A 25,616-nucleotide genomic window follows, 5' to 3' on the forward strand; every position below is an offset into this window, starting at 1 on the left:
TTATCCATGAGGATTTATGGGAAACAATTAGTGGATACCGAGATGGAGACACAACCCATGCCTCTACAAAGGTACGCAAAGACGCAAAGGCATTAGCAAAGATATGCTTATCAGTAGAAGGTGCAGCGATAACCCATATAAGATGTGCGAAAACTGCATCTGAGGCATGGACTTGTTTGCAAAAAGCCTTTGAAGATAAGGGAATAGGACGAAGATTATTTTTTGGGCGTGACTGTACGGGTTGAGGTCTATCCAGAGTTAAAAAATATTGAACTATATATTAACGCAGTTATGTCAACCGCACAGGATCTTGCGGATATTGATGTAGTCATAGAGGACAAGTCTATTGCTGCAATACTTTTGGGAGGTCTAACTCCAAGGTATGAACCTCTCATTATGGCTTTAGAAAATTGCAATGTAGACGTGACTACAGAGTTGGTGAAAACAAAACTGCTTAATGAAATGTCCAAAGATGTGGCTACGTCATTAGACTCTGTTTTCATGCGAAGAAGAAGCCTAAGTCAATGAAGAAGAATATAGTTTGTTATGAGTGCAAGACACCTGGACATAAGAGACCAGACTGTCCACAGAGAAACAAGAAGGAGAAAGGCAATGCGGTAAATACCAATGATACGATATTTACAATTCTTAATACTTCTGGAAACCCAAGAAAGGACATAATTTATGTAGATTCAGGTTGTACTAGACACATGACTTCTAGACGGGACTGGTTTCAGAATATCTCGATACAGAATCAAGGTACTGTTACTGTCGCAAATGGAGAACAGATTAAGTGCTGCGGAATTGGAAATATTTCAATAAACACGCCCGAGAACGTGGTCAACAATATTAGTGATGTTGCTTATATACCAGATTTGAAAGCTAGTTTGTTATCTGTATATAAAACTGTTGAAAAGGGTTTTATTTGTGTTTTTGATAAAATGGATGTAACTTTTATAAATCTGATACTTTTAATTTTACAGGTGAATCTGTTGCTCATGCCTCGCCCTGTGGTGGACTGTACGTTTTAGATGGTACTGTAAATGTTTCCGAGAATGTGGCGGATAATTTTTGACACAAGATGTGCACTCTGGCTGTCAGGATAGTTATCAAATTTGGCATAAGAGGTTAGGACATTTGTGTCGTATAGGCATGAACCAACTGAAAAATCACAAGGTAGGTATAAAGTATACAGGAGTAGATAAAACTAGTTGTATCGCTTGCGTGGAAGGTAAACAAGCAAGAAAACCTTTCAAAAGGTTAGCGTTTAATAGGGCTACTTCCCTTTGGAACTGATCCATATGGATTTGATGGGACCGGTGTCTACAACTTCTTTCAAGGAAATAGATATATGTTGACAATAGTAGACGATTATACGCGAAAAGTGTTTGCTTATTTTATTTCTTCTAAAACAGAAGTCAAAGATATATTTTGTGTGTTTCAATGTTTTGTTGAAAATCAGTTAGATAAAACAATTAAAGCAATTAGGACTGATGGAGGTAAGGAGTTCGTGAATAAAGAGTTTGTTGATTATCTTGCTTCAAAAGGTATTGAACATCAAACAACGACGCCTTATAGTCCTCAGCAAGTTGGAGTAGCGGAACGCACCCATCGTTCGGTTACAGAAAAGGCAAGAACGTTGCTAGCTGAAAGTTCACTACCGAAAGCATTCTGGGAAGATGCATTCCAAGTTGCCATTTACCTTAAGAATAGGTCTCCTCATCGAGCCTTAGGTGGACAAATTCCTTATGACAAATGGTATGGACGAAAAGGTGATCTTAGCCATCTAAAAGTATTTGGTTGTAGAGCTCTAGTCCATATACCTTCGTGTCACAGGAAGAAATTAGATGTCAAGGCACAGGAAGCAATTTTCGTCGGTTATTCTGAAAATCCAGGCACTTATATTTTTAGGGACCCTGCTAACCCACGAAAAGTTATTATATCCAGAGATGCAACCTTTTTTGAAAATTGCTTTACAGCGCTAAAGCAGAAGCAATCTGTCGCACAGTCAGAATCTATATTGTTATTTGATGAGCAAAAAGAGATTCTGAGTTTGATCATGACTGTCAATTCTATGACTGTGATGAGAGTATCAGCCCGGCGGCTGAAGCAACTTTACCAGTAAATCTAGAAAGTACAAAAGAGTCAGTGACTCTGGAAGAGCGAGAGTCTCTCAGTGACTTAAGGCTGCCTAGTGTGGAAGAAGTGACAGCGAATTTGGAACAGGAATCGCACCCTGAGCGCAGATACCCTTCCAGAGACAGAAAACAACAAATTTTTATAAAGCTTACAATACGTCAATGGTAGATTCTAATGAACCTACGACATATTACGAAGCTACTCATGCCGATGATGCTGATAAGTGGCAACATGCTATGGTTGATGAGTATAGTTCCTTAAGGAAACTCCATACATGGAATTTAGTAGATAGACCTAACAAAAGGTTATACCATGTAAATGGATTTACAAAATTAAAAGGGATGCTTATGGTAATATTACCAAGTATAAAGCGAGACTCGTCGTCAAAGGTTTTCATCAAGTTGAAAGTGTAGACTACAAGGAGACGTTCGCACCAGTGATTCGTCATTCTTCCCTCCGCACGTTGTTTTGCGATGGCTGCAGATGTGAAGTTCAGAATGAAGCACTTAGATGTCGATACAGCTTTCCTTAACGGAGATTTAGAAGAAGAAGTTTTCATGGAGCAACCTCTTGGTTTTATTGAAAAGGGTAAAGAAAACAAAGTTTGTTTATTGAAGAAATCTCTTTACGGTCTTAAACAGGCACCGCGAGCTTGGAATAAAAGTTAAATGAAACGCTTTCTAAAATAGGTTTCATAGGAACTCCTTCCGAACCTTGTGTGTATACTAAACTTTTGGTAAAGAACTTGTAATATTAGGAATCTTTGTTGATGACATAATAGTCTTCTTTAATTCTGATTTGACATTTGACACTGTCAAGAATGATTTGTCGAAATATTTTTCATTAAAAGATCTCGGAATACTGAAATGTTATTTGGGACTACAAGTTGAAAGTGATTCCGAGAGTATAAGGTTGAACCAGCGAAATTATATTCTTTCTATATTAGAAAAATTTAATATGAAGGATTGTAAGGCCGTGGATACTCCATTAATTAAAAGAATATGGAAAAAGAATGGATGGTCAAGTCGGTGAGTCTTATCCTTATCAAAACTTAATAGGATGCCTCATGTATCTAGCGGTAAACACACGACCAGACATCGCTTACGCCACGAGCTATTTAAGTCAATTTAATACGTGTTTTACTAAAGAACACTGGAATGCTGCTAAAAGGATTCTGCAATACCTAAAAGGTACCCTAAACTATTCATTGGTTTACAGGAAGAATAGAGAACCTTTAAAGGGTTTTGTGACGCAGACTGGGCAAACTGTCCAATCGACAGAAGGTCATACACCGGTTATGTTTACAAGTTAAGTGGAGGTCCAGTATCATGGGAATCCAAGAAGCAACCTACTGTTGCGTTAAGTTCGGCCGAGTCAGAATATATGGCATTAGCGTCTGCCACGAAGGAAGCGTGTTACTTACGTCGGTTTATATACGAGATAACAGGTATACTTTGTTCAGTTAACTTAGCTTCTGACAGCCAAAGTGCCATTAATCTTGTTCGAAATCCTGTACACCACAGCAGGACGAAGCATATAGATACTAGGTTTCACTTTATTAGGAAAATGTAACCTTCGTCGTGACTTATTATTTTTTATATGTTCTATTTTTAGAACTAATTGTATTTTGTTTGCCATAGTTACTTCTTTTTAGTCCGAAATAAACACTCATGTCAATAACATCTTTTTACTAACTTTATTTAATTACTAAGAACATATTCCATATTTACAACAGTATACAATAGGACTTTAATACTAAGAACGGGCCTTGTGTAGGCGGTAACACAAGTGACATAAATTATGATAATTTAGGTAATATTATAAAATTATTTAAGTAATTATAAACATACAGGCGAAGTATTTATAAACATACATCAGTTATTTTGTAGATATCATTTTTAGTGGGTTTCTCTTATCTTGCAGTCTCTCTCGAGTAGGACTATCACTTTCTTTGTTTCAGGTGAAAACAGCAAAGTTACAAGTACAGTTGTGTCCAGCTTAAAGGATATAAGCCATTAGAAGGCACAATGTGATGACCCTGATGTACTGTCAATATAATGCTTTGTAATTTAGGAGTTTGATAGAGTGCTCTGTATTTAAGAGTTGTAGATACCTTCAAAAGGTAATCATATACTCTTTTATTAAATACCTTTACATCAAAAAAAGTACTGTGTGTGTTCTAATGGTATCTCTAATAAATATAGTAAAAAATATAAAATAAACATTGTCTCTATTATGCTACTGAAAGAGAAGGGTGTTTTCTTTTAAAGACCTCCCCTGAGAAAATGGTTTTGAGCATTTATGGCACACAAGACGGATGACAATGACGGGAATATACAAAGATTTAATAATTATTTCATAAACAAATCAATTTTCTGTTTGAAAATGTTAACTACAAATGTTTCTTATTAAATTCTCTATATAATAGTGATGGTCACCAATTTAAAAAATGTGTACTTCAGGAGGAGATGGAATCAATAATTTTAGTGGCATTTTCATTATGAAATTAAACAGTATGTATTATAAATTTCTAAAAATACGGTTACCGCGCCGTTTTGCTGGAGACACCGTCTAAGTCATCATCATCAGTCATCTCGTACTGCTACTATATTATGATGATACAGTAGTATTCAAAAATGAACTTTGAGTCTGCTTTAATAATATTGACGTCTTCGATATCGTTTTAGTAAGTTGTTATCACAAAGCCATACTTAATTACAAAGATAATTAATGCACAAAGTCAAATAATGATATAGTTAAAATTCTAAGTGATCTTTTTATGAATGACAGTCTCTGATTAGCGATTACTCAATACATTGGCACAACCCCCAAATATATCCAACCCCCATCTTGTAGCACAGTGTTGATATAAGAATGTATATTTGACAAGTGATGAAAAATAGTTATAATTAAAAAACTAAGATAATTATTAACATCATAAATAATACTTACAGACATCATTTACATCATCACTTCAACAACTATGACCTTGCTGCCAAAAATCCAGGCCTCATGCGATCCGTTTTATTGTGACAAATAAATAGTCTTACGTTTAAAAAGAAATACTGGACACACATGCTTTACAATCCTTTCTTTAGCATTATCCCACTATTTTCATGACTATTGTACTTTACAAAAAACAATATCTTTGGGATATTTTAATTTTTTTTTTCCCCACTCCACATCTGACTAGTGACTAGAGATACGCGATACAATCATACAACATATACTATGCAAAATCGATTCATGCCGTGCGACTAATCGATATGTTTTGTCTTAATATTATGATTAAATGCTTTAATTTTAAATACTTTTACTTATTTTTTGTATTATTAAACAACATAAACCAATCAAATATTAAATATTTATTGTTTTAAAGTAACTTAGTGGAAAGTGGCAAAAAATCTCAGCAAAAAATATAATACAATGAAGTTACGAAACTGGCAACCATCTGAATTTTTGGAGGTAGTCCTAAACAGATAGAGATGTAATTTTTTTTTGTAAGTCAATTTACAATTAGTTAATCAATAATATTAAGATAATATGTTCCTCAAGATTCTGGATGCTAATGCAGTATGTGGTTGCATTTTTTAAATTTTATTTTATATTTTGCGGTTTAGTAGGAAGAAATTACATATTTCATTATTTAGAATAAAATATTAGAGTCTATAAACACGCTAGATGATTTATTCGAACAAAATCTTCGAGAGGATCTAGTGAGCTGAGATTTTAGATTGAATGAATCAATTAAATAACTAAAAAGATTCGTTTCCCTTCCGAAACATCCACTCATTATTTGAAAAATACAATTGGTAAGGGAGATTATTAGATTTCATAAATATGTTCATATGAGTTTACTCTAGGTCTTGTAAAATAAAAAATTATATTCAGACAGTAACAGAAGCCTTTTTTTGTTGTTTTCTACACTTGCTATTGTGGCGCCGCTATAATCTGACACTTTTCGACGGACATTTTTGATACATAAAGGTTTTCCTTACATCAATATCTATAAAGAAAAAAGCGCGGGAAATCTTCGAATTTGGAGGGAGTCTTTATTTATCTTAAATTGAAAATAATTATTTTTGTTTGGAAATTTTGTCAGATAAGTTGTAAATTATATATTCTTTTCATTATTTATTTAATTGTAGTCTAGTGCATATAGAAACTCAACTATTGGTAAGTTTATTATAATTTAGTTTGGGAGTTGGGATGCACAAGCCTCCAGACCCTGAGGGTGATGTTCCCCAACCATCACGTTTTGTAACAGTAGAAACTGCTTCAAGCAACAGTGTCCAAACACTGTTAAATTTCTAATACAAGTAAAAGAAAGCGCATACGACTAAACAAACCAGGAGTGCAAAACATAACTGGTGGTAGGTCTCTCCTATGCGAGAGTCCACCATCCAGTAGGTACCAACGAAATGTCTATTTCTGCCTCCAAGCAGCAGTATGTAGCCACGGTTGTGTTCCGGTTTGACGGACTTTGTAGCCAGTGTAACTACTGGACATAATAAGACTCATCTCATGTTTTAAGATGGCGAGCGCAGGGGTATATAAAATACCACCTGCACTAATCGTGTTTCGGTCCACAACTCGCACTATATTGCTGCTTACATAGATACTCGAGTAGGAATTGCATTTATAAAAATAATAGCACTTCAATTGGCATTACACTTCTCAGGTATGCAGGTTTCCTCACGATGTTTTTCTTCACCATTAAAGCAAGTGATAATTCACAAAGAATACACACATAAGTATACAAAAGTCAGAGGTGTGCGCCCTTGGAATTTGAACCTTGTCTCGCTTACCATACACTTATCTACTTCCAAAAAATTGCCCACCAACTGGCACAAGGTGTTTGCCGGCAATTATAATACTTTAAAATAACATAAATACATACTTTATTAAAATTAATGTTAGCTTATAAATAAAACATCTAGAATTAAACCATGTATTTTAAATTAAGAAAATAATTTTTACATAATATTTTTGATGCTATTAAAAATCCAGGGACGTATCTGAAACCAATAATAAAACTATTATTAAACAAACATATAAAAGTGAGCTACTGTAAACCTAGCATATTATGTGAAAGCCTATTGATTCACAATAATTGTTTCACTATCCCATAGAACAGGGGTGGCCAACTTGGTAAGCCCCAAGATCTACTTTTCACTGATGATACTCTGTGCGATCTACCAAGCTACATACATCTTGAAATCTCAAATGAAACAACATAGTTTAGTACATAATTTATTAATATTTTGATTAAAAAATGATACAAGACGATGCGTGCAGCAGTTAGTGAATAGGTATGTTGCGCGGTCTGCTCTACGTATTTATATTTTTGCTTTGCCACGATCGACTGGACTTGTCGCGATCGACCGGTTGGCCACCCCTGCCATAGAAGCATGTAAAGAAATTAAGGATTTTGTCATCTTTATTTATCTTCATTATGAAGAATGGGTGTTAATTTGGAAAAGGCGGGCTTAAAATTACATATTTTTTAGTAGTAAGATCATATATAACACTCACTTGCATCATTTCTTCTTCTCATAGCTTCTGTTTTTTCCAAAGAAAATACTACTTCTTGAAAATTTTTGACAGCAACTCGCATATTGACTTGATGCTGAGCATTATCTGGTGAACTATCATCAAGTAAGCTGTATATAGTTGGTACTTCATCAAGTTTCATATTCTTTGCATTACCTGGTTTAAAAACCACACACACTTTGCCTGTTTTTGGATGTATACTAAATGGTGATTTTAACAAGTGATTAAATCCTTTAGTTACATTTACGTCCAATCGTGGATAGCAGTACTGAATCTTGATTTCTTCAATAAGATATTTTATTTTTCTTGATGAATTACTATTCTAAAAACATCAAAATCAATTAACATGGTTTAATAAATTTACAATAAGTGTTCAGAAATTATATTTTTGTAATGTTATTGTTTATAATTATACCTACCTCTCTATAATAATTATTATAGATATTCAAAAAAGCTTTCCACCTGTCTAAAGATGCTTCTGACATTTTAGCCAGTACTTTTTCAGTTTGTGACTTTAAATTTTCATCTGGCATAATTTTCAAAAATGTTTGGAGTCTGTCAGCTGTTGAGATAAATCCTTGTTCTTCTAGTAATTGTTCAAAATATTGATCTATGATGTTTAAAGCTCGTCTGAAAGCAAAAATATTATGACGAAGCAATTCCATTTGTGAATGGACGCTTAGATACGTTTTACCATAGATTGTTGTGAAATTAATCATATCTCGCTCTGATATGGATATAGAATTCCAAGAAGAAAGATGGAAAACACTCAAGTTAACACTGGGATTGGATTGTACAAGCAAAATGTTTTTTGATATTGACTTGGGAATGTAACCATGAACTGCCAGCCTATAGCCCATAATAGTATTTTATTCTGTCATTATAGTCAAATCAGTGACAATAAAAGGCTCTTAAATTATTAAATAATACTATGCCATATTTTCATCATAAGAAATGATATTTACCTTATACTTGTATGGATATTGTCACTTCCAAGATTAACTTTCTTGTTCTGGTTATCACCACCCATTATTAAACACATGTAATCAGCTATGGCCCCCCTTCCTGGGCTGTCCAGTGTCCTAGCTTCATAATCTGATACCCAGCAGTGAATACCTCGTCTTCCAGAAAACACCCATAAAATGTTTTGAAAACCAAAATCATCTGGAATATTTTGAAACATACTTTATGTAAAATTTTCTGACTGACTTTTCTTTTTATGTAACCAGTCTAGATATTGCTATACAGTATATTATAAATGATTACCTCTTAAAGCTTTATCAATAATTTCACAGGCAATTACCATAAACTTCCAACATTTCTCACACACTTTTGCTTCTTGACAACATGTTCTTATCTCATCATAGTCTGTAAGATCTATGTCAAATACTAGCTCTCTAGCCAGTACCACTGAGTCGTGACGAGCAATGGAAGGTCTACAAAATATATATTATTATTTCAAAGTAATAATAATCAATTAAATGCAAGTCAGGCTTGAACTTTATAAAGTGACTCAAATAAAAAAAAAATTCAAAACTTTTTTTTTAACATAATGTCATCAATGTAAAAGTTATTCTTTGCTATGTAAAAATACTAGTTTTGAGATAGGAATATTTCAATTTTACTCAACAATTTCCATCAACTCAATTGTTTTCTGAACCAAAATCCATGTGCCTTACTGTAGACTACATACAAAACAAACTTACTTAGTATTGTAGACACCACCAATATCAAGTTTATGGGGAATTTTTTTCTGTAGCAATGTTTGAAAGTCTTTCTGGTTATTGATTGATAAATATCGTATATACACATCGTCAGCTAGTGTGAATGATAATTCCCTATTGGAAACAGGATGTGGATAGCTACCACAGGTCAACCATCTGCAGAATATGTTCTGAGGGAAAAGCCTGGTGTAGTAAATCGGTAGCATATCCGAAAGTAAATTTTCATCATGTTGTCCCACCTGTAAAACCATGTAAACAGCAACTTAGGTCTCAAATTAATTTGTTATGATTCTGGATAATACGTTGTATCATGTCAGTTATATTCTTTTGTTTTCATAACTCACAAAGTATTGTCATAATAATAAATTTTGAAATGTACTCACCATATTGGAACTAAATGTAATTGTTTTTTTATTCACTTACAAAGTATTAGGACATCACTTTTAAAACAAATAAGACAAATTAACTTGTGCTCGATACACAATTATTTGACATATTACAAATCACAAGTTTTGGCGGGAATCCAGAGATTCGCCTTTTTTCCTATTATGGCTAAGTGCCATTTTGTATACCATTATGTACAACATATTTTTTGCCATATAACTCACATATAAACATCTCCTAAAAAATATTATTATTAAGAGTAAGTGAGAGTAAGTAATAAAAGTGTGAAATAAAACGGTGAAGCGGGGAGAATCATAGAGTAAGTAATATACTACGTAAGAAGAGGCGGCACTTAGTACATTGAATTTGAGCTCACGCACACATACATGAGCCCAGTAAAGTTATATTTTGTACCAACATTACGCAGAAAAAATGACACGCAAGGCTGCCAACTTACTATAAATCTGCTCGTCTCTAGGGACGTTCCTTATTCAATTGATATTATCGATAATTTTGTACCGATAGCTTTATATCGATAAAAATTCCTGACCATAAATCTTACACTGGTATAAATTATGATTGAATTTGGAATATTAAAAATAAAACGTCCACAATTTTTTATAATTCTCTTTATTTAATTAGAAAATACACAATATTATCACGTAAATTTCTTATGTATAAATTGTATTATGTTTAGGTCTCCTACTCAAAAATTCATTACACTCCAATTTTCCGTTATTTATTTCCAATTTTATATGGAAATTGAAAAATTTGATAGCTTACAGATATGATCTTTTTCCATCCAATCAACAATTACTATGATACAATCATTGCAAGAGCAAATTCATAGATGTCGCACGTGCCTTTTTTGATTAGGTTAATAAGCATAGAATTGAAACTCCATAATCTAGAATATTCTCTTCAACGACTACCTGAGTTTGTAAATTTGAATTAAATATATATCACTTTTATGTAATGTTTTAAATCACAATATCTATTTTCTCTTACCGGTGTGGATCAAATGGAAATTTAGCCATAATTATGTTTAACTTTGAGTGCTTTTGTATGCCACAAAACTCACATTTTTATACACATTAATTCTTTTCCCCATTCTCGCACACAAAATAAATAAACTACACAAATGTGAAAGAATTAGAGTCAATATCTCGGAATAATAAAAGTCCAAATCTCGTAACACACACTAGACAAACCTCCTTCCTTCAAGAAGAAATATACACGAAACGGAGAAGCAGGCTCAACTCAACGTATTCGGCATAAAACTTAGCTTATTATTGAACAAAATCCCAATTATACAAATTTTTGCAAATAAACTCCAACAATGACAAATCTACCGTCAATAATGGCGGCAAATTATCAACTATCACGGTAGCCAACATACTTTCTAATTTTTTTGGTTTATTATGTTGGTACGAGATGTAACAATGAGACGTCCTTTTGTCAACCAAAACTAAACTCTATGTTACGGCATTAAGATATATAATCATTCATCATTACACAAAATGTTCTAAGTGTCCACCCCCTAAGACGTAAGGGAGAATTAGGCTGAATAAACTTTTATTATTTTACAGCTCTGGATATTAGTTTTTTAAGATCTATATCAGTTGTTATTATGGAGAGTTTTGAATTGAGGTTTTGAAGGCAATGAGCGCAAAAACTAACTCCTAAACCTAATACAATTTTGAAACCGAAATATATTATAAATAATTCGTATATTTCGCTTTCGTAATTGAAATTAGGTGGTAAAATCGGAGTTTTGTTTTTTAGTTTGCTAAAAATAACTGCGAATAGTCCGAACTTGATCTATATGCCTGCTAGGAAATTTATATTCGTAGGTATCTTTTGTATTATTCAAATCTTCAAATACACTTTTATATTTTGTTAATTATTTGTTCGTATTTTTATATACGTCGAACGACTCACTCAAACTCACTGTCTTATTGGGGTCTGCCACATTTACCTGAAGCAGAGTTTAACAATATACCTACAGTGATACATATACATATCGAATAAATATATGGACAGTAGGGTACAGTACTTTCTTACAGACTGAGGCCTAAATTACAAATATTTTAGGTCACCTTTTCTTTTCCTCCCATCTTGCCAGGAAGGGTTCCTTCTTTTTATCTTTTCCGAAATTACATTCTTAGTTCGTAGCAGTTATGCCGACAGTCAGTAGTCACATAAATATCATTAGTAGGCTGTATAGAGCTGTGGCGATACTGTAGCGCGCTTTACATCGAAATATATAAGTATTAAGTAGATAACTATATGTCTTTTTGTTTACAAACTAGAATCGTTACATTTAAAGTAGGTACAGCGAATATTCAAAAACACTTACTCAAAAATACAGACATAGTAAAGAAATGGAACTAAATTTAACTAAATCATTTATAATTGCCCTCAAGTTATTATGGAGTAAGTTAGATGATTTTATATAAGTCTACTTTATGGCATCTTGGTGTTCATAATTACCTATAGGTTATAGATATCGAGAAACATAAATACCTAATATAATTAACAAGAAGGCTTTTCGCAGGTCCATATTTCAGTTTTTGGGACAAGTTCACAAAGAAATTTTTGAAGTCATCTCAAGAGACAGTGGTAATTTTGCTACAACAGCCGCTTTTGACCACTGTTCTTTCTTCGCTGTTGATTCTGATGTTATTAGGCATTTTATTCATTTCTTTCGCTGCGATCATAATAACATTAGGCCTTATAATTATTATATTAATAGTAGAAGGTAGGTATTACATTATTTAATAATTAATGTTTAAATTTATCTTTAGACGTGGGTAATCATATTCATAACCATTACTATGAAAGATGCAATGGTAAATTAGTATGCAACTGATCTTATGGTTACACAGATGGATTGACGAAATTATTACTTATAGCTTGATTATTGGAAATAAGTACTTATATCATAACAACCCATATATGAATTATAACAATGTGCGTTTATCTAAGTTTATTTTTCAACAATTATTATGGCTTCTTCTTTTAAACATCATACAAATCAATTTTGCTATTTTTGACTTAACTTCTAAAAAATACGTAAACTAAGTAACACCTTTTGAAATTTCGGTATTCACAATAATAGTAATATAAACTTTTTAATGTAGGTAAAGGTATGGCTAATTGTCATTTCTCAGTGTTTTTTTATTTCTGTGTTTCAGGTAGCTTTATGGTCATTGGGTTTGTTTTGACGGGACTTATTCTAATAGCAATTTTTATTTTCTTTATCATGGTAAATGCAATCAAACATCACATAGAACACATAAGAACAACATTATTGTATCAACACAAATAATTAATAATATATAAGTACCTAGATGTAGAAAAATACTAAATGGACTCTAGATTCTATATGAATTTATAGAATATCTATATTTAACGGAGTTTACTTAGTTACTTATACTTTATCGATAAGTGTGACAACAAGATTATAGTAATATAAAGTTTATATATAAACCTGCTCACTTCCAGAATATTATGCTGAATTATATTGCAACACAATAAATTTTCTAGTACTAAATAAGTAGTTGGATAACAACCCATATAATTTCTAAATATTTAATTGTCTCATACTACGTATTGATTATAAAATTATTTAGACAATTCCTGAAATAAGATTAAATAAATGTAAGATGAAAATATGTAAATTGGTACCTACGTAATATTATCAAATAAATACTTATATTTTCATTTTTTTTTGTTTCTAGTACAATATGAAGTCATCTAAATTATAGACAAATCTAGTAGGTAGACATAAGAAGAATGGAAGCTACTTTGCTCGACAGATATGATTTTACCCAGCACAATTTATTTTAAACGAAAAAAACTTAGAAACGTTAAGTATTATAAACTCAAACATATAACTAGTTACACTACATTAGAAATGAATCTTGTAACGTAATTATAAGTCGCATGCAATAGGTGTTCAAAGTTGTTTCGGATAACTTATTTCGAACTCGCTTGTCATTTGCAACAATTAGGTAACTGGTAAGTAATTTTTTAGTCATTGATAACTTACATTGAATAAAGAATAAAGGTTGCATTTTCGATGCTAATGTTAGTAACGGTGACATTAATAGGGTAAAATAATATAATGATGGGTAATTTCCACACCACTGTTTAATCTAATTCCAATTTGTTATGATTGGAAACACTGTTTAAGTCTTTGCCCAACAAACCACCGTCAGGAACTCGGACCAATGCTCGCTCGGATGATGTTATACTCCTGGGTGTCGACATTGGGCCGAAGACCGGTGAAACCAACATAACCATTCCACTCAACCTCCAAGTAGTGGTGGCGATAACGCGTTTTTTTCCCGCAGAAAAAAGAAAGGCAAGGGTTAGCACTTAGCACATGAACATAATTAACCAAACTGATATTAATAAGTAGGTAACTATATTTTCAGTTGAAATTATTAATCTTATATCCATTCTTATCTTACGCCTTACTAATATATTTTATTTTTTAATTTGGGTCCAAATTTACCCTATTATTCAAGCTGGTACTAATTAAACTCGAGGAGGGAGGTACCTATTCCTGTTCATAACATGTATTATGAATAGGTTTGGTCGCTTTTGGTTTACGGTAGCTAACAATGTCGGAATGTACCTAAGTAGATAGGTATTCTAGGACGAGTATTCTACATTAAAATAAAACAACTGGTTATGCCGGCTGTAATGTTGTATTTTAGCATTTTTTATTTACCACAATAATAATATTATATCACACCCAATGTTAATTAAGCTACTTAATATTATATGTAATAAAATTCTGCATTTTGAACATAGTTATTAGACCCGTGTACAACGTCCTAAACTTAATATTGAAGTAACATTATGATACATATACGATATTATATATAATATAAAAAAATAATAATATGGATACATACATAGGGTAATAAAATCATTACCCTCCCTTGCTTTGCCGTAGTCGGATAATAAAGAGCTGCTAAGTTCTTCTGCATGATAACTACTTCAAGGGACCAAGAAAAGGAATGGGGATGGGAAAAAGGGATATTGAAAAGGAAGGGTAGAGGAAGGAAGTAGTCCTTACGATGGGCGGAGGGTAAAAGGAAGAGGCAATGTTCGATTGCCCGTTTAGCCCTGAATGTCAAAATATTACTAACCGAGCCTACGCTGTATCGTCGATGCAAGAGCATACATGGGGCATGGCTGTGCAGCGCTAGGTATCTACTGTACTGCTGGCGATAATTGAGAAGGTCCAGGATAGGGTTAAAAATTCTAAATGAAACAAATTGCTTCTTTCACGAAAAAAACGAAAATGTTTCTTTAGATTTTATTTCGCTTGATCACTAGTGACACTTGAATGCCGGGCCATTTTGCATAGATAGGCATCGGTGCCGTCATTCTTTTCAAAAATCGTATTTTGACCGCAAAGGTGTTAACTTTTTTACACCATAAATAATATAAATTTTAATAGGAATTTAAATCTTTGAAGATTAACATTCTGTAACATAGTACAATAGATTTAAAATAATTTCTTACATAGAAACCTGCGTTATTTTTTTTTAGATCTAATGCTTTTTATCTAACCTAGACTATATTAAATAAACACAAGTTCCATTACGGCTAAAGGTTACCCTTACATAACATATAAAAATTATATTTGATAGAAATATAACGCGAATTTTATTTTACATATACGTAGCGCAATTCTATAAGGGCAGGTGGGTAGATGACAGAAAAAAATTGCATCTTTTATTTCGTAATTATCGGCAATTTAAAGTCTTTCAGGTATACAGCATACTTTTAAATAGAGCAACTAAGTGCGATATTTAGAAAATCTTCAAATCCAATGGTCACAGTGCCATTTTGCTGTGTATCGCGTACTCTGAATGCTTCGGTAAACCGTTGTATTTGAACACACATGACAATAAAATTATCAACAGAAATCTTTCCTCCCCTTGGATCGCCTCTTTTTGCCAAGAAACTAATAAATTCAGGCGAAAATCTGAACCCCATTTGTGATAGTGCTGAAAATTAAAAGAAATAATATTATATTTGATTGTAGGTTGGTAGGTATATTAAGTTAAATAATTCAATAAATCGTTCTCAATTATAAAGTCAAAATACCTTTGGTCAATTCTTCCTCTTCAATAGCTCCAGATTGATCAGTGTCGTAAGTTTTGAATACAGCAAGCCATTGGTTAATGTACGTATAAAGTTTATCGAATTCTTCAAGATTAATATGTCCGGAGCGGTCTTTGTCAAACATTCCTGTAAAACACGAATGATTTTAAATGTTTACTTAAATTCCATCTATAATTCCAGTTTTTATTCTACTACAAGGGTATGTACATGTAATGTAGTTAGGTATGTAACCCATATTGTATGAATTAAATTGGCATAATTTCTAGTACTAAACTCGCCAAACTAATGTGTTTCTGAAATCCTGTTGAATAACTCAAGTAGTAAGATCACCCGATAATTAAGTCGAACCCAGGACTTCTAAGTCTAAAGCCAGAGTGTAGTGTAAGACTGTCCAACTACAGGCCCGCAGACCACTATATGGCCCGCCAAGAGTAGTCCGCTGATAGTCGCCAATTGAAATGAAAGAAAAACTACAAAGTTAATCCCTTGATTTAAAAAAAACATGAAACGCACATCAAATTCTTAATGCAGCCTTTTCAGAATAGGTTTCAAATTTTGAAGTAGACCGCAAAAACATTGTGCTTTTTATTAACCAATTCACAATAACTAGTGACGAAGTAATGGAATACCCAGCTAATATCCTAGAAATTATTGAAATCCAAAATCACATTTCACAGATATTTTCTATAGATGATTATGTAAAGTTCTAGAAACTACGACAAAAGAAAACTTTCCTACGTTATCTGACATTGCTTTGTAATTTTTAAGGAAATTTGGCTCAACTTATATGTGTGAAAAAGTGTTTCAACTGTCTGATACCTAAAAAAACAAATACCGTATTTCCTTAACCCCTAAACACACTTCTGATTTAATTTTACTTTCTACCTTTGATTTGTCACCAAACATTAAAAATTAGTAGCTCAAAAACCCTGACAGAGATCTCACTAGCTACAATTTTTGTAATTAATTTAATCAAACTCTATGTGGATTAAAACTTATACCTATGTATGTATGGTTCAAAATATATGTTTTTTATTTTGTACCACTATGACAATAAATATACCCACTGGTACTTCGATACAAAAATGTTGTCTATTTCCAATATTGGTTGCAGAGCGTTATTCTAGAGGTTCGAGCAAGGGTGGTGGGAGCGACAGTAGTCACTACTATAATATCTGTTTCTACCGCTAAAAAGCATCATGCCAGTATTACGTTCAATATTAGAGTGCTTTTGCTCTTGGTTATATTTATGGGTGATTGTAATGCTTAACATCTGACGAGTGATACCGACGGTTCCTACGTATAGTATTGAATCTGCAAAATGCAATTTTGCACATTCAATATTATTACTATTTGCGTAGGGACTGTCGATATTTAAACGGTCCTTATTAAAATGAACTTCATTTCTTTAAGACAATAAGGATCGAAGTGCTTATCGCCATGGTAATAAACACTAAACAAGCGATGTATATTCATTCGACAGTCCCTACGCAAAGTATTGCATCTGCAAAATGCAATTTTGGAGATTCGATACTTTACGTAGGGACCGTTGATAAGTCCATACTGTCATTGAGTTTTATAGATAGAAGTACCTGAGTACAATTATTAAAAAAAAAAAACATACAACCTACCGATCATTAAGTTACACGCCATTTCTGAAAAATGTTGCCCTTCGGCGTTGACCAGCGCCGTCCTTAGTTCAAGTGCTGTAATAAATCCAGATTGATCTTTATCCACTGCTCGAAACCATTGTTGTACTTGTGGTGCTATAGTACCACCTGCTCCAATCGAAGGATAAGGCCCGTGACCGATTTCAAGTTGGCCTTGTGGCATTTGACCGCCATATGCCGGTTGTCCATATCCTTGCTGAAATTATAATGTGTTATAATTCATTATAATATTACGCGTTGCCTGCGGTGCCTAAACATTAAATAATAATGTTTAGAATCCGCAATTTTATATATACACAAAACGCAGCGTAGATTTTTAAAATATTTTTTCATACTGCTGTAGTGCACTACGTTAGGCGTTTGCGCCTACATCAATACATTGTAGATCTTTATTTTTAAACTAGAGTGTGATGTCGCATTGCCGCTACGCGTTTATTTTACAATTCATTAATAGTAAAAAACACTAGTTTAAAGAAAAGCAGAAAGGTATTTTATGTGAATCTAATTCATATAAGTGACTTATGTGATAGTTATTAAAAATAACAGGCAACATTTTTAATGTTATAGAAATGAGGAAGATTTCTATTTCGATTCACCCAATTAAATGACAATTCAGCTACCGACGTTTGAGCTACATTGAGATTCGACATTTTTACTTCAATTTTTCATGGTAACATTGTAAACGGAACTGAAATCTCCAAAATACAGAAAGTAAACTCGATAGGTAATTTAAAACAGTACAAATCCTTACTTTTTTGGCTTCCATACTTGTGATAGATACCAAATACCTCGTATGGCACGTAAGGCACAGTGCGTCTTTGTTAATTGCTATAACTCTTCTTTCAATATGCATGTTACACTTCTCATCACTAGTAAAATGTGAAATTTTCCGAAAGGGACTCCGTCCGGAGCTATAGATACTAATTCTTAGTAGTTACGTATAAATATTGTCTGTCATTATATTTCGATTTTAGCGTACTATGCTATTAAAACTATAGGTGCATGTATCTAAAATTCCTAAAAGCTATGCATGACGAAGGTTGTTTTGGATATTTATATCATCATAATGATACGCTCTTTAAAAAACTCTCAAAATAACTTTAAATACACAGTATCCTCAACAATAATCCGCCAGACAGTAGTTGATTGTTATAGGCAACAATCACTGTACAATTGAAATTATGAAACAACGCGTCACAACTAATTTTTCCCACCCTTCACCACTCTCCACCGTTGCTATTGCGATTGCAAATCCGGAGGATAGCTTGTATACTGTATTCCGTTAAAATTTGTGTGAATATAAATAATATTTAACATTTTATTGAGTCCAATCATTTATTTCACTTTATTTCTGACATAATTTTATTGATTCTAAGGATTGATTTATTAATTTTGATTGATATTAGAAAAAAATCTGTTATATTTGGTTATAGCGACATTGAAGAAAACACCTAACCAAACCGCTATAATATAAGATAGTTGTAGCAAACAATATATACAATATATTGTACTTAAGTATGTAATGCTTTTGATCGTTGCTCCACCCACGTGTAGTCGTTTTGCAACATAAAGCTCCCAGCGTAAGTAGTTCTGTTCAGTATTCATTTTTTTGAAATCTGCATTCGTACTATCTCTTGATGAGACACTGTTTACGTAAAAGCAAAGTTAAGTATTTATTAAACACACATCCAAACATCTTCAGCAACTACTACAGTTATATGCTACAATTAGATGGATAGTAAAAAATAGTAGAATAAACAATTTTGGTGTTCATTGAGAAACTTTAATTTTATTATTTTTTAAGTATAAAAAGATTTTCAAAACGATTTTTCTGGAACAAAATATCAATAAATGAACTGAAATATAAAAATTCCACACAACATTTGTTATTTATACATTACACACTCGCTACATAGGTACAATAAATGTCGATACACAAAACTCTTTTCCTGGAAACATTGGGAAGTTTCGTAAATTTTATATTATGAATATTTTTTATATTCTTGCATTAAAGGTGTCTTCGGGAATTTTTGCCAGTTACGGCCTTTTATTACGCCGCGGTCTCACAGAAAAAGCTAAGATTCCTTTGCTCAGAAATAGTAGGTAAATTTTTGGCCATAGTTAATTTCATAATACCTACCTAGGGCAATATTATTGGAAGAATAAATTACACGGAATTTCATTCGTACTCGGAAGCGAAATTTTATAACACAATAAATTGGAAAATAACACAATGGTTAGCAGTTAATACCTATTTGATCGAAATGCCTCCTATAAAAATAAAAATATGTAAATGAAGATATAGAAATCTTGGCTCAGCGCGGAGAGAATCTCCCACTGTGCCAGTTTTTAACACACCACCAACCTTGCAAAAATATTTTAATTAATTATTTTATTCATGGCTCCAATATTACTTATGTTTCCAATATTTCTCTATTCGAAATAAAAAGGTATCTGCTTCATGAGAATTATCATGAGAAAAGTATCAAAGTTTACACTTGTTTTAATTTGAACTTCCTAATGTTTCTAAGAGGGCATCCAGGATTTTTTTGGTGCCACGTTAGAATGGACTGACGTTGCCGCTTGACAATTTAGCCAATGTCATTTTAGCTGAATGGTAGGCAATACTTTCAATATGAATAGCAAAACTGCGGCAAAGGCGTAACTCCAGACGGTGCGATAATTTCTATATTTTATTAACAACAATAGAAGAGAAATGGCAGATGTCGTCAACCCAGTCTAATTTAACAATACGTGACGAGGATAATGTTGGCTTAATTTGCTTCTAAAATATTGCTGTTTTTGAAAAATACATATAAGAATTATATCTTACAAAATCATAAAAGGCATAAAACCAGAGTTTATAAACACCTTACTTGTTCAAGATACTTACTACATTTTTTTTAAATGCCTATATACACTAATAGATGTTTCTAGGTCATTCATAATAAGTTACATAATATTATGGTTACTGTATAACTAGGCTAGGTACATATAAATATGAAATGTACATATCAGAGTAATAGAGGCTACAAGATAAATCACATTAAATATACTTTTAAATAACAGTAAATTTTATCAGTAACATGAGTCCAGTGTAGAAGTATAATTACTGCTTAATTAACATTAAAAATTAACAAAGTTAATAATTACTTATATTTAGATGACATTCAGTCTTTTAAATCAAAACCAATACTGGCAAGTTTATTACATTTTGTACTAAGCAATCAAGTTTACATTATAGGTACATGCCCAAGTCAGAGCCTTTTCACTAACTACAGGTGGTACATAGAAAATTATAAGTAGACACTATTGTCATTCACTACAGATGTAATTGCTTAAATAATAATTTGATTGGTTTCGTTGGTTGACTTCTGATTTGTATTATGTTACAAACAAAAATAATTACAATAATATTTAAAAGACAAGTCATCTTATACCATTCTTATAACACTATAAAATGTTGTTATAAATTTAACGCCTGTTTAGAAATGATATCATAGGAAACTAAAATCATAAACTCAACATACAAATATAGCTGCCATTTTTTATAAATTTGTACAAAAACTTAAATGTAATTAGTGAAAATGCAATGGATATCAAAACATTATACATACAATATACTATCACCAATACAAAATTCATTTAATCTAAACATTACTACTGTGACTAGAAAAACTATAAGTAGCAGGTGTCACTGATGTATTTACACACACTTGAATAGAAGGTTTAAAAGAGGAAGGTAGAAGTTTGTGTGCTTCTGGCACCGGAGAATAACTGCGGCACACAGCAGGCTCATAGTGTACTTGTTCAATCCTATCTATAGGCACACCATCAAAGCTTGTTTGTTTGGCTGAGTCGCCAGTCCCACTATCTTTGCACGATGAGTGTTCAGATATATTGTCTGAAAACATTTGTGGAGGATCACTATCACTATGCACAATATGTGTCATTTTCATAGTTTCAGCAGGAATAGTGCGCACAGCATTCGCCATACGTCTTCGCGTGTGATAAATTATCACCACCCATATAATAGAAGTCCCTACCGCACAACACACAACCGTTATTATTATAATACCAGTCATATCTTCTTCATTTACTCTAATTGCAACTGGTGGTAATACTCTTAACTCTGTCACATGCTTCTTGGTACCCAACTCATTGGTAATTTCACATTCATATCTCCCAGCATCATTGGATTCTACTCCTAATATTATCAATAATTGGTCTTCATTAGAAAAGTAATGGCGTTCACTTGATGTAACTGGTGTTCCATCCTTAAGCCATTTTAAAACAGGTTTTGGTGAACCCGATATCATACATTGTAATACAACATTGTCGCCACTGGTTGCCTCTTTGTTTTCCATGACTCTTACGAAAGAAGGCTCTTGTAATACTGTCAATGTAGCATTGGATATTATGGTCCCGGCTGGATTTTTAGCTGCACAACTATACACACCCATATCTGTAGTCTTAGCATTCACTATGAAAAACAAATGGTCAGCTGGCATTACATTCATTCTTCTTTCTCTAGCAGCAGGAAAGTCATTACCGCCATCCTTTTTCCAAGATATTTCTGGAGGTGGGTCACCATTAGCAGCACAATTTAAAGTGACAGTTTCTCCAGTTTTTACAGTCACATTTGTTGGTGTTTTCATAAATCGTGGAAAAGTGACAATGTTCAGTTTTGCCTTTGTAGAATATGTTACTCCAAAATTATTGCTCACAACACATTGATATTTACCAGAATCGGCATGGGTTACATTTGGGATTACTAAAACAGATGTGGCACGTGGCTGGCCATTGCTAGATAATGTGACATTTTCAAACACGGTTGGATTGCTTACATTGCCATTATTTTTTCTCCATAGAAAAGTCATATTGTTGAAAGGATTTGATGTTGCTGAGCACACTAAGTTGGCAGAACGCCCTTTAATGGCAAGATGGGTTTTAGGATGTTCAACAACTTTAGGTTTTGGAGAATCACCACAATTGTCTTCTTTAAGTTTAGTGATTGAGACCCCTCTTGTGTCTGCAGGATAGGCACAGTTAGCTGTGATAAGCTTCTGCTCCACTTTCTCTTTTATCCACTTTACAATCCATAGCAAATTACAATCACATAAAAGTGATGATGAGTTAAGGTGAAGTTTTCTCAACTTTGTCATAGAATTAAAGGCATGTTGTTGTATTGAAGTAATATTATTTCCTCTTAAATCCATTTCTTCAAGACTTGACAGACCATCAAAAGCTCGTGCATTTATTGATTTTATGTGATTTGCTGCCAGACTGAAAGTGATAAGATTCTGTAATTTTGAAAATGGTCCAGACATGTCTTCTACTGTCCAGGAAATCTTGTTATTATTTAGCTGCAATGATTCCAGGTGCTCCATATAACCAAAAGCTTCTTGAGATATTGAAGATATGTTATTGTAACTAAGGTTTAGAGTGCGTAATTTAACCAAATGCTGAAAAGTACGACTTTCTATTGCCATCAAATAATTGTGAGACAAGTCCAACATTTCCAAATTTGCACATAATTCCCAGCTACCAAAATCTATTTCAGATATCAAATTGTTTGATAAAGATAATGTGATTAATGATTCCAGTCCGTACATCCACCCTTTGGAAATGTTCTTGATTTTATTATGATCTAATTGTAATAAGTTTACAGATTTAAATCCGAAAAAGGCACCATCCATAATATTGTCAATATTGTTAAATCGCAGTTTTAAACTAGTTAAATTTGATAGGCCCTGAAAAAGCAGGCCATTGATCATGTGAAGCTTATTATGATTTAGCTCCAATGTTTTTAAATTCATTTGATTCATGAACAAGTGATTTGGAAGAGATTTTATTTCATTCCTATTTAATTTCAGCACTTCAAGATTTGTTAAATTGTTTAATGCTCCTTCCTGTATGATCTTGATGTGATTACTGTTTAAGTTTAGGGTTCTGATTGAACTATTCTCAGGGAAGTGGCCCGTGTCTATAGATTTAATGTTATTTCTGTTCAGATTTAGTTCTTGTATTTGCTCTAAATGTAACAGGTTTGGTATGCTGTGTAACATGTTTTTGTCCAGTTTCAGTACGTTCAAATTTATTAAATCATTAAATGCATTCGTAACATTATTCAATCTATTATGGCTGATATCTAATTGTACCACCCACTTAGGAATTTTTGGCACTGATACCAAATCCTTTTTGGAACAGTCAACATATTGTTTTAGACAATCACACTTCAATGGGCACTCAAAATTTTCTGCATTCAGCAAAGAACATACCAATATGATTAGCGTTATAAACAATAACAAATGAGAGTCTCCCATTTTCATGCATTTGTGTAGCTGCCTGTTTGCTCGACTCTATTCTTTGTTCTTACATAATTCTGGCTAGAAATGTTTTATACACTGAGTTCGTTGTGAAAATCACTTCACTTATTCGCAATATTGATAGACTTTGCATTTTAACACATGTACTAACGGATAACGAGAAAAACAATTGGACATAATATTTACGGCAATACACTCGGCGGCCATTTTATTCTTTCTTTTGGTTTGGACAATATTTTTTATTGATTCAACTATGGCGATGAGTCATTTGAGCCAACGGCTCATTTTTATGGAAAAACAATTTGAAGGTATCGTAAAAACATTCCCATTTAAATTTTTTTCGATATTAATGAATTAGTTTTAAATTTAGGAATCAATTTACAAAATCTATATTAAATCCAGTAACATATCAAAAAGTATCGATACGCCATTTCCGCAGAAATGAAGTCTTCCATATAGTACAAATATAACCCGATAAAAACGAAATATCCATCCACTTAGTAGCGCTTTTTAATAGAACCTGAGCGAAAAGGAATGGATTCCCAATCTGAAAACAGAACGCTCATCAACGCCATTCTTCTGAGAAAATTTAGATTACATTTCTAAACTTAGCATGTGTGTGATGTATTCTAAGATGTTTTTATTACATAGATACGTTATCCGAGCTCAATACCGGCAAGACGAAAGTAAGGTAACTGCCCGACATTCACTTAGTCAACCTCCAACCACTGTCGCGACTAGTCGGCTTACTAACTTTTTGTATTTTTATAAATAAAATGCCTTCCTGTGTTTTTAGACGATGTACACATTATACTCCAACTGTGAATGAAAAAACGTTTCATTTTATACGTTAGTAATAAGTATACACTCTTTAACTTATTTTTTAAACTAATAAATGCATTTTATTCGACTGTCATGGCGACGGGGCGGCCGACGCTCGGGCCCATTCGGAACCACTCGGGCTCGCTCGGGCCGTATCGATGCGAGCCGCTAGGGCTGTGACTATAGTAAATACTCCGCTGTTTTTATGTGCAATTTTGTTAGTGTATGACGCGTCTATTTGTAAAATGTCATTGGATGTATTACGCTGTTTTATAGCGTGCTTATAGCTTGTAGCGTATATATAAGCCTAGCCTGTTACCAAGCTGATTGGTAGAGGGTACAGTGCGCAAAAACTTGGGCAGCGGTGAGATATATATATATTTTTGTGTTTGTGGGGAAATCACTGGGGTCCCACATTAGTCCGACCATAAGGCATTACCTCAGATCTCTAACGGAAAAGCTTTGAGAGATAGTGCATTTCCTCAAAATTAGGGGATGTTCAACGCAACGCTCTAAAATATAGGAGTGCAGGATCAGTGCATTGGTAATAAATTATTGTGCTTAATATTTTTAAGGTGATTTCGCACTTTTTTTGACTTATATTTGAAAAGATTAAGATTCACGAAATTTGTGATTTTTTTTCCCAGTGGTGTATTTTTTAGCTGGCAGCACTAAAAATGTATAGCTATTTGAAAATTTTATGTTGAAGTAAACAAATTACAATTTACTTAACATTTTTTTTTTGGAGTAATTATAATTTGTGGTCTACGATACCTATAAAATACACACTATTACGCACAAACATTGATTTTCATGTTTGTGATTTAAATAAATCATTAAAATGA

General features: G+C 32.9%; 3 protein-coding genes and 1 long non-coding RNA gene across 4 annotated transcripts; 1 reads left to right on the forward strand and 3 right to left on the reverse strand.

Moving 5' to 3' along the window:
- Positions 1-7,076: 7,076 nt before the first annotated feature.
- On the reverse strand, positions 7,077-10,101 carry LOC115443178 (DNA primase small subunit). The gene is made up of 7 exons (XM_030168481.1): positions 9,800-10,101; positions 9,399-9,655; positions 8,959-9,128; positions 8,658-8,856; positions 8,112-8,322; positions 7,675-8,014; positions 7,077-7,157 (listed from the first exon to the last, which is right to left on the reverse strand). The coding sequence occupies exons 1-7, from the start codon at positions 9,800-9,802 to the stop codon at positions 7,138-7,140; spliced, it is 1,200 nt and encodes a 399-aa protein (XP_030024341.1). The 5' UTR covers positions 9,803-10,101; the 3' UTR covers positions 7,077-7,137.
- A 1,965-nt stretch (positions 10,102-12,066) lies between these two features.
- On the forward strand, positions 12,067-13,477 carry LOC115443122. Its single transcript, XR_003938585.2, has 3 exons — positions 12,067-12,236; positions 12,358-12,561; positions 12,998-13,477. It is a non-coding gene; the product is annotated as an uncharacterized LOC115443122 (long non-coding RNA).
- Positions 13,478-14,499: 1,022 nt separating this feature from the next.
- LOC115443124 (peflin) lies at positions 14,500-17,816 on the reverse strand (the record flags this gene model as incomplete). Its single annotated transcript, XM_037439791.1, is given in 3 exon segments — positions 14,500-15,832; positions 15,933-16,076; positions 17,582-17,816. Coding segments are annotated over 3 exon segments (603 nt in total), but the record flags the coding sequence as incomplete, so codon positions are not given.
- A 1,573-nt stretch (positions 17,817-19,389) lies between these two features.
- Positions 19,390-24,599, reverse strand: LOC115443123 (leucine-rich repeats and immunoglobulin-like domains protein 3). Its single transcript, XM_030168391.2, has one exon. The coding sequence runs from the start codon at positions 23,950-23,952 to the stop codon at positions 21,271-21,273; it is 2,682 nt and encodes an 893-aa protein (XP_030024251.1). The 5' UTR covers positions 23,953-24,599; the 3' UTR covers positions 19,390-21,270.
- Between the last annotated feature and the right edge of the window lie 1,017 nt (positions 24,600-25,616).

The sequence above is a fragment of the Manduca sexta genome, chromosome 17, assembly GCF_014839805.1.
Source record: "Manduca sexta isolate Smith_Timp_Sample1 chromosome 17, JHU_Msex_v1.0, whole genome shotgun sequence".
Lineage (NCBI taxonomy): Eukaryota > Metazoa > Arthropoda > Insecta > Lepidoptera > Sphingidae > Manduca > Manduca sexta.

Excerpts from the sequence above, each read along its gene's own strand:
- LOC115443123 (XM_030168391.2), bottom strand. The coding sequence starts at position 23,952 with ATGAAAATGGGAGACTCTCATTTGTTATTGTTTATAACGCTAATCATA.
- LOC115443178 (XM_030168481.1), bottom strand. Across the intron at positions 8,323-8,657 it reads AATATCCATACAAGTATAAG|ACGAGCTTTAAACATCATAG; the intron begins GTAAATATCATT and ends TTTTGCTTTCAG. Across the intron at positions 7,158-7,674 it reads GAGAAGAAGAAATGATGCAA|ATACGTCCCTGGATTTTTAA; the intron begins GTGAGTGTTATA and ends TATTGGTTTCAG.